A 13292-nucleotide genomic window follows, 5' to 3' on the forward strand; every position below is an offset into this window, starting at 1 on the left:
CACAGGCAGCTAATCTGAAATTCTGCTCTTAAGTACATTAGCAGGAATTGAAAAAAAGTAGCAGAGGAGAGAATACTGAATATATGACTGAGCACAAAGACCAGGAGATAGGTGGTTCAGGAGCTACTAAGACATGACAAATCTCCCCTTCTCTGTCTTTGGAATATGACTGTGGATTACAAACCTACGTTCCAACAGTTTGGGATTCAGGATTTGTGCAGGAGCCCACTGAAGTCATCATCTGTATAAGCTTCCTTACCCCAGGGACATCCTAACCAGGGCAAAGTTATAAGATATGGAAGAGTCATAGTTCTGAAGGTGTTAGTTACAGGTCAAAGATGTAACAACTTGTGCTAATGTTAACTGTAGCAGGCTGAATGAACACTTGCTGAAGCACCTTTATCTAACAGTACATCTTCCCACATCAATGGTGCAGAAAAAAAATTTGCTTGGTTTCTCACCCATTTGTATCAATTGTCCATTGTCACTGCAGAAGCAGGGAGTGGTCACTAACAATGGAGGTGTAGGTGTTACAGGTTGCGTAGGTGGTTCTGCAGGAAATGACATCAATTAATTTTCAAATCCTCTGCTTTTTTTGCCCCCCTGCTTTCCGGCCCTATGGCATCTATTACATTGTCTACAATCCCCAAAAGAGGAAAAAATAATCACTTTTCTACCCCCATCACATTCCGTACGCATACACAATAAAATCCTCCTCTCTGTACTTATATATACTTTCTCTATTACACTGTATGCTACAAGAATAATACACATGCACTCTTTCTGGAGTTAGTTTTTCCTCTATATAGAATACAATAAACTGCCCTTCTACTGCCACTTATTCATTCCAATTTAAAGTTTCTTTGAACTTTCTAATTCTGCAGGACTTCACCTGACTCTGGAGAGGTGATTTCCAATGGCACTCCATTTTGCCTTTTAATGCCTTGTTGCAAAGAATCTGTTGGTTTAAATACAGACAGATCATTTAGTCATTTTACTATGCTACCTACACTCTGCTTCCAACAGTCCTTCCTTTCCTAGCTATTACTTCATTATACTTCTTAGTCTACGTGTTAAACCATTTAGTAAATATCAAACACACGGACTGACCATCAAGTCTTTAGCTCTTCCACTCGGGTAGAGAAGCTAACTTTTAATTTTCCTTGTACCCTTTGTATAATTTGTTATCAGGATAATACACATTATTTTTAGCCTTTGCTATAATCATGTGGCAAAATTCCACTTTTACTTTTTTCCTTTTTACTTCCTATTTTGTGTTCATTCATACCCCCTTCACCCTGCAACTTCTCTTCTGGGAAGGGAATAAACCACCAGGCAGCTTTACTTTCTTGCTGCAGTGACCCATTGGAGACTGACTTATTCCAATGCAGAGAACAGTACAAGAAGAACCATAATGTGGTAGAGGTGCTAAGAAGGAGAAAAACAGCGTTTGGAAGTATGAAATACTGAGGCCAACTACACCAGAGTGTAAACTGCGGTATGCCCAAGGTTACTGTAAGAGCTGTACTGAAAAATGGCCGACTCTAGTCTCTCTTTACTTCATTGATAGTACGAATCTATAAAAATTACACTTTTGGTCCCCACCATGAGACCCACAAGCTCTGACCCCTCATTCCTGAACCTTCAACCACCTTGGTCTGTACTTATCCTAGACATGCAGTAGGAGTCTTTTTCCAAGACTACAGACTTCCATAAAATCACCACAAAACCTCTTATAAATCTAGTACCTTGTGCTGGTGCGGGGGGTGTTTTGCAAGTGAAAAGTGTTTTAATGATCTCTCCATTAGGGCCGCAGACAGCATCACCGCAGTTGGTCCCATATACTTGGCTGTATACAGTTTCATTTAAGGTGTAGGTCTTTCCATTGTAGCAGCAAAGGCAATCTGAGGCACCAAAACAGCAAACACCGTGGTAACAGGGAACACGTGTAATATAAATACAAACGAAAAGAAAACCAAACTCTGGATTTACCCTTCTGTAGCTCATATCATCAAACATGAATTACCTGGCTGAAAAACTTTCTTAGTCTTTACTTGAGAACTTGCACTGGGAGTCTACCTTGTTTATATAAATTGGGTTGGATTTTTGCTGTTGCTGTTGGTTCTTGGAGTCAGCTTGCATAAAGGATTTACTGGTGAGAGCATCAGAACTGGCACTGTCCTGACCCAGCATGGAGCACAGGTGCATTCCCTCTTGGCAGGGAACGTGACTGGGATTACGGTCTTGCTGAGTGATGAAACACTGGCTCAGAACATGTTGTACAGCCATTTCCATCCACTAATGAGGAACATGCAGTGATAAACAATTTCATTTAAATATATGAGAAGCTCTCCAGGTTTTGGACAATATACATTCAGGAACCCAAGGGAATTACTGGCAACAAAATCAGGAAAACTGATGATGTGTTGTCTAGTGGGTCACCATGCATTTTGAGATGTGGTTTCTCCCAGATATGCAAATGAACTGATACCATACCTTAAGCAAGTGTGTCCTTTAGGCACACAAACATGTCTCTCATAAGGTTTATTATTAAACTAGTGGACAGGGAATAGCACCTCTACATGATTTGCCCTGTTCAAAAAGTGCTCATAAAAAGTTATGAATGGCCTGCTTCAGCCTACTTTCTGTCTGTCTCCACTGACTACCAAGGAAGTGTAAACTGGAGAAGTGGTATTTGCCTGGCTGAGATGAACCTCACATTTCGTGCCTTTCTCCTTCCTCCCTATGATTATCCTTTAGACAGTTCTTTAGGTCCAAGGCTGCATTTTGCTTATCAAAGTATATCTGTACTGCTGTGCATCCACCTACTGAACTAGCTTGCTGGAGTCCTGTTACCAATACACCTGCAGTAACACGTGATGTTGGGTCGTTTCAGCCCTACCACCCCTCAGTGAATGGTGAGGGTGGTGAAAAGTTACCTTTGGAGTCTTCACTACATAGCTTCTCTTCAGGATCACTGAAGATAAAGAGAAAAGGAGAAGACTTCTTTTATTGACTTAAATCAATGTGGAATAACAATGTCTGCAACAGTATCTACTTGTACATAAAGCCTATTCCTGGAGGATTTAATGATAATTGCCATTGCCTCTGAACATAAACCAAACATTGCCTAGCTGGTCCCTTCCAACCCTGTTCTGCCTCTCTCACCACCAGCTGACCTACCATGAAGTGCAGTTGGGAAGGGAGACGCACTCCCTGCTTTCTTCATCAAAATATGGCTTGTCAGGGCCACACTCCGGGTAACAGCCTGGAAAGTTAAAGTAAACATAACGTTCTTAGTCTGCTTTACATAGATCCAGGAAAAACAGAGAAATACCTCTATTAGATGTAGATTTGATCCCAAAATGGATGTGATCCCAGTATGAATGTTCTTTATACTACTAATTATTTTTCCACATTCTTTCTCCCTCCCAAAATTTTTAACTATCTCTGTTTGTCAACAGTTAATTATTCTTTGCAAATTTAGACTGAATGACCTTTTATCTCCCTCCAGATTTAAAGGCATCAGGCAAATTATGCCATGAATGGCACTATCACACTAGGAATTAGCCCAGGCAAGACATGGTCAATGGGTTTCTGGGGCAAATGACCTTGTAGCAACCTTGATGCTCCAGATATTTAAAACCAGCCTAATAACTTCAACTCCCATAAAATGCATCAAAGTCAAGCAAGAATTACCTTCTAAACTGTACATCAAGTTCCCACATTTCCCTTGTGGGTTCCTGCAGGTCTTTAGACAAGGGGCTCCACAGGGTTTATAGAACCACTCGTGTTTGTCAGGTGGATTGTAATAATCACAGAACACAGCTGGAACAGAAGACCAAAAAAAACCTCCAAGTCTCAGACACCAGGCAGGAGTTATTTTCTAAATCTTGTAAAGGAGAGCTTGTTAAGTCACGCATGCACAGCAGTGTCAGAATTCCAGTCTTCACCTCCCGTGTGCCTAAGCACATGGAGCACTGCTTTTCTGTGTGCATGTTCAGTGCAACACTTACGGCAAATGGCAGGCGTTCTCCACTCAATACAGACACCAGCTCTGCTACAGCTTCTTGAATAAGCAGCAACTGAAGTACAAAAGCACTCACAGTCTCCCACACTGTCACAGCCACAGAAGTCAGAAATACAAGATTCGTAATATGGTATTGGGTTCACCTATCAAAACACCAACAGATGTTACCGAGACGTACCTGCTGCACTGTGTTTCAAAGAGAGAAAGGGCTCAGAACTCCTGTCACCCACTGGCAGTTTTATTGGCAGAACCAGGCTGTCTGTGACAGACTGGGATTGTCATGAGGGAGCTATGATATTTTACAACAGTCGGTTTTCTATTTCCACCTGCTTGGTAGAACTGGACTCTAAATCTTCTCATTCTCATGTGTGTAATACTGTGATTTATACTCAAAATGTCTTTCCAGTGCAATATCTGCAGGACTGAACTACCTTGCTTTGGGTTAGGACAACTACATAGTGTGCACACTCTCTAACTGAGAGAGTGATTGAGTATAAAAGGAAATCCCATTTCCACTGAACTTCACATCTCTTGTGTTTTAATCCATGCCAATGTGAACTAACCATGGAAATCAAGCCCAGTTTGCTTTTAAAATGGCTTATTAAACTGCACTGAAGCTTTTTATAGACATTCTCACTAAGAATTAGTAGCCTTGTTTCTGTTTAGATTAATTTGTGTCTAAAATAAACCAAGTAATTAATCTATTTAGGTAATTTGAATAAACTTTCTCAAGGATCCCCATACAAACAGTCCTACACTAACTTATCTCTAGATTTTACAAACTGATACCTAACTTTTTTTTTCTGGTGGCCAATTATTACCCTCTTTGTCTTCAGTTGCTGCAAACAGGCACTGCTGTTTCCTCAATACCATGCAACAGGATGCAACTGGCACAGCTGTAAAGTGAGGTTTTGAGAGAGGCAGCCCTTGCACTCAAGGATGCCATGTAAGCCTTCAATAGTAAAAATTTCTGTGCAAATGTGCTGCATAATAGCAACAAATACCTAGTGTGAAACTACTGAGGATGAGAGAACAGGATTACCTTACTGTGACAGGCTTCAAAGATGTTACTCTTTATGATGCTGCAGTGCTTCTGTCCCAGAGCAGACCTGAAAGGTTGATCAGCACACAGGTCCGTCATGTTTATATTTGAGCAGGTGCTTGTTATTTTCCAGCTGTTTCCAAACTCCTGGATGCTCATCTCCATGGACTGCCCTCTGGTTGTGAAGTCGTTCCTTGAGCGGCCATCGAAGTCCCCACAAAGGCCGCAGACCTTTCCCTGCAGAATTTGTGTCAGCACAGTAAATGGTTTGGTTATTTTGAGTGCAGCCCACTGTTTGACAGAAATGAACTACAGAACAGGCCAAGGCAAAATAGCTGCAAACTTCTAAACAGCTATCCAAAAAACAGCTTAGAAAAAGCTGGACAAGATCATTCTGTTAGCTCTTCGATACTGCAGAGTGTCTGGCTTCACTTCTAGCTCCAAATATTCTGGAGTGCTTCGTACTGACTGAACAATGAAATAAAACACAAGACATGGCTTGCTTGCTGCTTCTTGTCCACTGAACTGAACACTTTTCCAAGTCCTGCTTTTCAAACTGGAGCTGCAGTTCTGGATGCATAACTTTGAGTTTGAAATCAAAACTCCTAGTCCATGCCACACCTACCTGGAAAGATGGTGCCACGTGAACAACAACAGTGGTCTTCTGGTCCCACATGAAGTTCATTCCTTGCTTTGTTTCAATCACAATATAACCTCCTCTGAGATCCACTTTGTAATTCTTCTCAGCTCCTGGATCAGTGGCTATCTCCTGAATTCTTCCTTCCAACAGCCTTATTTCACTGCTCTACAAGGAACAAATACATTGCATGGAAGGAAATCTAACAGAAAATTTAGTGTAACAACACTGGTATTCTGCCTCTTGTCCTTCATCTCACTTTCCTGTAGTCTTTACACAACATCTTGGTCTATTGCCAGACAAGACCTAGTGAGTTCAACAGGAAATGCCTGCCCTTGCATGGCAAGACTTACCTCATGGCCACAGAAATTGTCCACATTCTAGATGAAATCTGTTCTGCTGGCACAGCAACTCCTGAGTGCACGGGCAATTGGGCATAGTGCAACACTCCTTGTCACGCTGCATCCCCTCACCCCTACTATGGGAGAAATCTCTTTTGCTTACACTTTGGGGAAATTCTAAGCCTGAGCTGGAGGGAAGGAACTCTTCCCTCCAGAGTTAAATCTGCCCTGTGCTCAGACCACAGTACAGTAACATGCTCCTCTAAAAACTTTACCATCACTCCTATACCACTAATGTTGCAGATGCAAATACACACACACATGCACATATGCAGAGTGCCCTTGACTCCCTGCATCTGCATCCTTACCTGCAGAAGTGTCCAGCCCTGTTAACACCAAACACCTAAACCTTCCCCAGCTTGCTTGCCTCTGCTTTCTGGCTGCTTGACTTCCATAGGTACTCTCTAGCAGCAACTGAGTTGGAATATAAGGGGATACTACAGTAACCACTACAAAATCAAGACTACAGCTCCTCATTTATAACCAATTTAGACAAACCTCAAAAATCAGCGTGATCTTTAGGGAGCAGATGGAGAGTGACTTCCCACAGGCGTTGTTCTGAATTACAATTCGGAATGTGCCAGCATCCATGTTATTGGGACAAAAATCCTTAGAAAAATAGATAACATTGTATTAGAGCTTTTCAGGCAACTAGACTAGCTTTAAACATTTTCAGGAGCTCTAAACAAATGACATTTCAATCTGACTTCTGCTACTTTGTCGTTTTTTTTATTTTAGAAGAATCTGGTGGCAAATGACCTGGTGGTAGATTCATACTGACCAGGAATTTCAAAGACAGAAGCTAAGGAAAAACCTGAGCTTTTCATAGCACCAGTCCTGCACAGCCAAAAAGGTAAAAATATTGTTTCTTCAAATTAGCAAAACAACTGTAACTTGGAGAATACAAAATGTCTGAGTACTGTCTCATTGTATGCAGTTATTATACATAAAGCTCACATGTTAACCTCTGTGTGCTTCTGTCACAGCAAAAATACTGTCAGTCTTGAATGGCCGAGAGAAACACTTAAGCTTTTCACCACCACATCAATTCCTTTCCCTTGCAGATGCTGGAATTACCAGGTGAGGGCTGTCCAGCCCAGGAGTCAGTCATTTAGGATCACACAGTGCCCTCTTGTGCCACTTCTGAGGGCTAATTGCTTTGCTTTTATATAGAAAATCTCACTGTGCCTGTCTGCTCTAGGTACAAGAGAAGGGGAATAGGCTCTGGTCATCAGAGTTGACTATTTTGCATAGGATAGCACTTCAATTACTCAGTTGAACCCTACAGTGTAATCTGTGAAAAGCGTACGGACAGAAAGGTGAAAAACATTGATACCTGAGCTAGGATATAGTCACAGTCTCCCAGGAAATCAAACTTCTCCCCATCAAAGCTCATGTAATGCCCATTTCCATACACAGTGCAGGTTCCCTTGCAGGGGTTGTCTGTGCAGTTCCACTGCCTTTTGCTACAGGTGCTGGGAGGCAAAATGCAAAGTATCACAGCGTGGTTTTTCCTTAACCCCAAACAGGGGCACAGTAATTCAAACGTTTGTCTTTTGCAGAACTTCAGAGAAAGCAATCATCTCTCACTCTTCCAGGCTTACCCACTCAACTGTTCTGAAACCATGTCGAAAGATGGCTTACTAATTAGAAAGTTCATGTTTACTACCAAGGCATGTTTGAACTTTGTCAATTTTTTTCCATCAAATATCTTTTAAATCATTAAGTCCTGTCAGGAGACTCATAAGAAAATCTCATAAGAAAACAAAGCCCTCATGCAATGAAACCTCTTGATGGCCTCCATGATATCAACAACTGTTTATCAGGGTTTGGCTTCACATGTTAATCTTGATTGCTTGTACCAGTGATGATCAGATCAAAGTGCTTCTGGCTCTTATTTCCTGTGCATCCTCTTGGCAGGACTATACAGTCTCATCCTCACCAAATAATGGGTAGGAATTCAAAGCATTTTACCCATCATGATCAGTAAGAACAATGAAGTCTATGGCAGAGTTATACCAGCAACTGGAGCACCTAGAGCATTCATTTATCTCATCTGAGAACTAGGCACCCAGAAGCACTGCAAGTCACTGAAAGATCGCTGTGATTCCTCCCTTTTCTAAATTCAATTCTTTTCTGGGGTTCAGCTGTGCCAGACAGACTCAATTCCCTGTTATAGAACAACCAGCCACAGACCAACCTGGATAAGGCTGTGTTTCTAAAGCTGGTGTGGAAGCAATGTGCAGGAAAGGATGGAAATCTCCCCAGGCTCATGCAGCATGTTGCAGAGAGGAAATGCTTCCCTTTTATTTTTACTAGAAGTCTGATGGCTCTAATGATGAGGAAGCCTTCAAAATACATCCTGCCCCATGGACACACTATGCACTGACAATTTTAACAGCCTTTGTTATAAAACAAGGGTCCCTGGAAGAACATACCATGTATTGCAGTCCACTTTGATGGTTTCCCCAGGTTTATAGAAGTGTCCTCCATGAACACACGGGCATTGATCTTTGGGAATACATCCTCCACTGCCATCCAATACAAGCCCATCGGGACACATGCAGCCAGAAACACATTCTGTGACATACTGCATATGTAAAGATACAACACAAGGCAACTTGTTAATGCACAGGAAGTACAGGGAACCAGTAAAGGTGTTAGCTCTGGATGCCAAACATCTGGATTTTTTTTTTACAACCCTGTAACTGTAAGCTAGAGACAATCACACAGATAGCTGCTGTGTTAATCAGTAAAGTCACTGGTCTGTGAACAGCGTAACATGTTACCGTCAGCATTTGTTAAGAACAATCATACATGCACAATCATGTTGTCCCATGCTCCTGCTAGGAGGTGAAGTCCTTACACAATGCATGTCCTGCGTCTTACAACTTTTCTGACACTCTGATCCAATCGCACCAGGACCCGCAGAGCTGCAGTTGAAGTAATACATAGGAGCTGGGCAATCTATAGGAGGAAGCAAACATTTTAGGAAGGTAATTTAATGAAAGCAATAAGGATGCTGTCAGCAATTGTAAAACAGAGCAGGGCATTTCAGAGGGCAGCATGTGTCTCTCATTTACAACTTCTATTATATTTTGCTTCTGCGCACCAGCAGTGCGGGGAGAAGGAGGCAGATAACTTCTAAGCTTTGGGAAATACCTTCATCTTTTAAAGAATTCAGCAAGCCTGATGACATTTTTACAAAGACAACTATTGTCAATAACCAGCACATTTTAGGGAGCAGGCAAAAATGTGCAGAATACTAAAATGTTACAGAAAGTGAGAGATAACACAGAAAAACATTATAAATACTAGCTGACACCATAATGCCATTATTTAACAAAATCTCACCTTTTACCAGGACAGTTTCTCCAATGCAGTCTAATCTTCCTTGAATGCATTTGCTAAAGAGATTCCATAAAATGAAACACATCAGCTCTTCGCACATTTCTCTCTCACTAGAGAGAAAGGCACTGCAGAACTTCACTAATAATTCACACACAAATAACAAATTCCTATCAAAATGAGTATTTGGTACAGCTATCAGGTTCACAGACAGGAATTACCATCCCCAGAAGGAAGATTAAGACACCCAGCTCTTAAATTCTCTTCTTTCATCTGCCACTGGTTTACTGTGCGTTTACCCTACATCAAGGTTTTCCTAAGCATCAATCTTCCACTCCATGAGATAATACTAATATTTTCTTAAATAAGAGACCTCTTACATTACTAAATGAATCTGTGTTTACAAAATCGTCTGGAATTGTCAGGAAAAGATATGGGAGTTGGAAGAGAGAGAGAGAGAATAAGTAGGCATCTGAAGATACAAGTTTGTTCAACAAGTAAGTTGAATAAACCAGCCTTCCCCTGTATTTGTTTGCATTGCTGCCTTGAGCTGGTTGAAAATGAGAAAATGGCAATTTTTTTTCACTGCAGATGCAAATTAATTATGCTATTTTTAGTATTTTCCCAAAAAATCTCTCTCTCTTTCTTTAAAAAAACCCTCTCAGTTTAAAAACTGAGATTAGGCGTTTTTTTCCTGGACCATTTTTATTTTTTAAATAGTCTGCAGGATGGCGTGTTGGAGGGTGGTTCTACTTTGCTTTTTTATTTCAAAGCCAGAAACTCCCCCAAGCCCTCTGCCTTCTGGAAAACTTGCTCCCACTGCATGTGGATATTTTTTACACAACAATGAGCTTTGCATACAGACAGATTGCAAACATTACTCTACTTAGTATGTTTTCAGGTTCTTTTTTGCTAGCAGGAATATAGGATCTTAACCTTTGCTATGGCTGCACTTCCTGCCAGTGGAATATTTGCTTTGGTACAATCTAGGAGAAATTTGTCATTATTCCTTACGGTAAAATGACACCATTCGGAGATTTGAGCAGGGACTTCCCCAGTGGGCCTTGACGTACCCCAGGTATGCAGCCTTTGCAGCATCAGAGCAGCTTACCACATCAGTTTGTCCTCCTGGAAGGAGTTGCCAGGCTGAACAATCTTGCCTTTGTAGTAGCAGGGACAGTCATCTGGAGTTACACATTCTTCCTCATCATTGAGGTAGGTGCCTTCAGGGCAACCACAGCCCTCCATAGGAGCAATCTGAACTTTACACAGTGGATCAGGTTCATCCAGCGAGTGGCAAGACTGGTTACAATACTTCACGCTATAGTTATAAACCATAGTCTCAGGACACTCCTCAGAGGGATCTTTGCAAAAGAAATAAAATGGATGTATGGCATTCTCTCTGCAATCATCACTCATGCTGTTAATGCACCTTTCTGCACACCGGTAGCCATAAAAGTGCTTCTTTCAAACTAGAAGACTTCGTCTCCCAGTGGTCTGGGGGAAGTATGCTCACATAGCCTATGTGACAGTAAATGCTGAAATACTCAGCAGCCTGTATCTTGACTGAATAACAGAATCAGTGTGATTTTGCAATTTGTACAGTTTACATTTCTAACTAACTGAAATCAGTAACTTCTGATTTGTCCTTGTAGTTAAAAATCTTGTCCTTTATTAATGATTCCTTTGGCTGGGAATAATTTAAGAAATGAGCACAGAATCACAAATTATTTAGGCTGGAAAAGATCTTCAAGATCATCAGGTCCAATCGTTAAATGACAGCTGCCAAGTCCACCACTAAACCATGCCTCTAAGCACCGCACCTATGCATTTTTAAAACACTTCAAGGAACTCTGCTAATCATTTTATGCTACCAAAGAAAGTGTGTTTGAATTCTCAGAAATGTCTTGAGGAAACCTCTTATTGTTGTCCTCTGGGGAAATGAGAAAACAACATTTTCTAAGACTTCTGGGTAAACTGAATGTTAAATACCAAAATCTAAAGTGCTCAGCTGACACTCTAAGACAGTGAAAAGCTGGTTAATTTTCACAGGCTACCAAGAAACACCCTTCAAAACTCTCCCATAACATCTGCAGTAGCCATCCACAGGGATGATACCAAATTTTGCCAGGAAATATCACCCACATTAAAGCTGTGGTTTTCAAGAAAGCCTGGCATCCAGATTCCTCTGAAATTCAACAAGAACTGGGGATCCAGTCATCTTGGACCTCTTTCTAACTCACATCTAAGTGAGTTAGATTCTAACCCCACAGCTGTTTTTCAGATACACACAGATGTACTAGAAGGTACAGGGGAGTTGTTCATGGGCAGTTGTGTTTACCAACCTTGCAGCAACGTTATCATGATATCACTAATCGGATCCATGCTTAAACAAAGCTCTGTATGGTTTTCCAGTCTGTGCCTATAGTACACTTTCTTAGCTTAGCTAGTGTGATAGGTTTGTGTACACATCCAAAACCACCACCTCCACCAACAACACCCAGCTGGTTCCTGGCAGTAGCTGGAGCAGACATGATACTCTGTGTGTAATCAGACAGGCAACCTACTTCATAGGCATACTATAAAGATGCAGAAACTGGTACTCTTACATCAAAAAAGGCCAAAATAAGAAAAATATGAATAACGATGTTGAACACAAGTTTACATCAGATTTACCTGAATGGGTGTCTCAATTGCTAGCTGTTAATGCAATAAAACAATGTGTATACTTTCTCTTTAATTTTTCATGGAAGAAAAAGGTCAGTTTTGGTAAAGCAAGATCTGGTAAGAGAAAGGCTATTTGATTACAGTACTAATGGTCACAGATATGTATCTTAAATTACATACATAATAACTGAAGGCATGAGTGCAGAGAACATAAGCATACCAAAGATAGCTTCAAGCTAGCTTGCACAAGGAGTGCAAAAAAAATAGTGCCATGACTTGGCAAAGGCTACTAACCCCAGTGATCTTCTGGGTAACCAGTAACAAAAGTAATGTTTCATGCTTCCACTAAAGACTGTGTCACATACATGACTGCCAACAGTTAGCTGGTGGGGTTTACTTATTTCATACACTCTACTGACTGCAATGTAGACATCCTCTTAGGATATAACCTGCCTTGGACGCTGCCTGCAGCCTGGCACAGCTGGACACAGCTACAGGAGCTGGAAAAGCTTTTCCAACCCCCACAACGGGACAGGCCCCTGAGAGCTACAGTTCTGGCTCATTTATTCTTTCACTCATGAATAGCACAACCTTCAATCTTATCACAGGCATGTTCCCAAAAAATTATTTGTTCTTAAATAAGGCCTAAACTGATTGTGCTGATTAAACCATTAGCATTTTTTTCCCCAAGGTTACTGCACTGTTTGGGTCAATATTATCTACTGTGCCATGAGTCCACAGACTCCAGTCTAACCCATGCTGCAAACCAGTCTCACTTTGGCATTAAAAATGTCAGCAATCCTGTGTTGATAATAAAGCTTTTGATAAACAGGGACTGTACCTAGTACATAAATCTGCATGAATCTAGGATATTTTGCTGTGGACTACACTATGTTCCCTTTGAATTATTTCAGTAGAGGTTTTTTTGATTGTTCTTACTGTATCTTAAATGCCTTTGACAAAGCACCATACCAGTTACATTGTTTGTCTCTATTAAATATCCCAGCTAGCCCCTAAGTCAGGCAATTAAATAGATCATAGCTGCATCAAAGCTCCATTAAAAATATTTGTTATGTTTCCTGTTCAGATGTGTCATTAGTCAAGAAACCCATACATCTATTTTCATGTTGATACAGGAAAATCTCACTTGAACTATCTGATTGTTAT

At 41.0% G+C, this 13292-nt stretch overlaps 1 protein-coding gene across 1 annotated transcript in view; it reads right to left on the reverse strand.

The window, feature by feature from the left end:
* The window catches only part of LOC101918685 (mucin-5B), a 43999-nt gene that overhangs the window by 13249 nt on the left and 17458 nt on the right, over positions 1 to 13292 (reverse strand). Inside the window, exons 16-29 of the mRNA XM_055813677.1 lie at positions 10570 to 10822; positions 9465 to 9517; positions 8977 to 9077; positions 8549 to 8700; positions 7447 to 7585; positions 6609 to 6719; positions 5698 to 5877; positions 5073 to 5309; positions 4017 to 4173; positions 3700 to 3828; positions 3184 to 3268; positions 2940 to 2977; positions 1749 to 1904; positions 462 to 551 (exon numbers count right to left, since the gene is read on the reverse strand). Coding sequence (XP_055669652.1) covers positions 462 to 551; positions 1749 to 1904; positions 2940 to 2977; positions 3184 to 3268; positions 3700 to 3828; positions 4017 to 4173; positions 5073 to 5309; positions 5698 to 5877; positions 6609 to 6719; positions 7447 to 7585; positions 8549 to 8700; positions 8977 to 9077; positions 9465 to 9517; positions 10570 to 10822 — 1881 coding nt within the window. The remainder of the gene's footprint in view (positions 1 to 461; positions 552 to 1748; positions 1905 to 2939; positions 2978 to 3183; positions 3269 to 3699; positions 3829 to 4016; positions 4174 to 5072; positions 5310 to 5697; positions 5878 to 6608; positions 6720 to 7446; positions 7586 to 8548; positions 8701 to 8976; positions 9078 to 9464; positions 9518 to 10569; positions 10823 to 13292) is intronic.

The sequence above is a fragment of the Falco peregrinus genome, chromosome 9, assembly GCF_023634155.1.
Source record: "Falco peregrinus isolate bFalPer1 chromosome 9, bFalPer1.pri, whole genome shotgun sequence".
Taxonomy (NCBI): domain Eukaryota; kingdom Metazoa; phylum Chordata; class Aves; order Falconiformes; family Falconidae; genus Falco; species Falco peregrinus.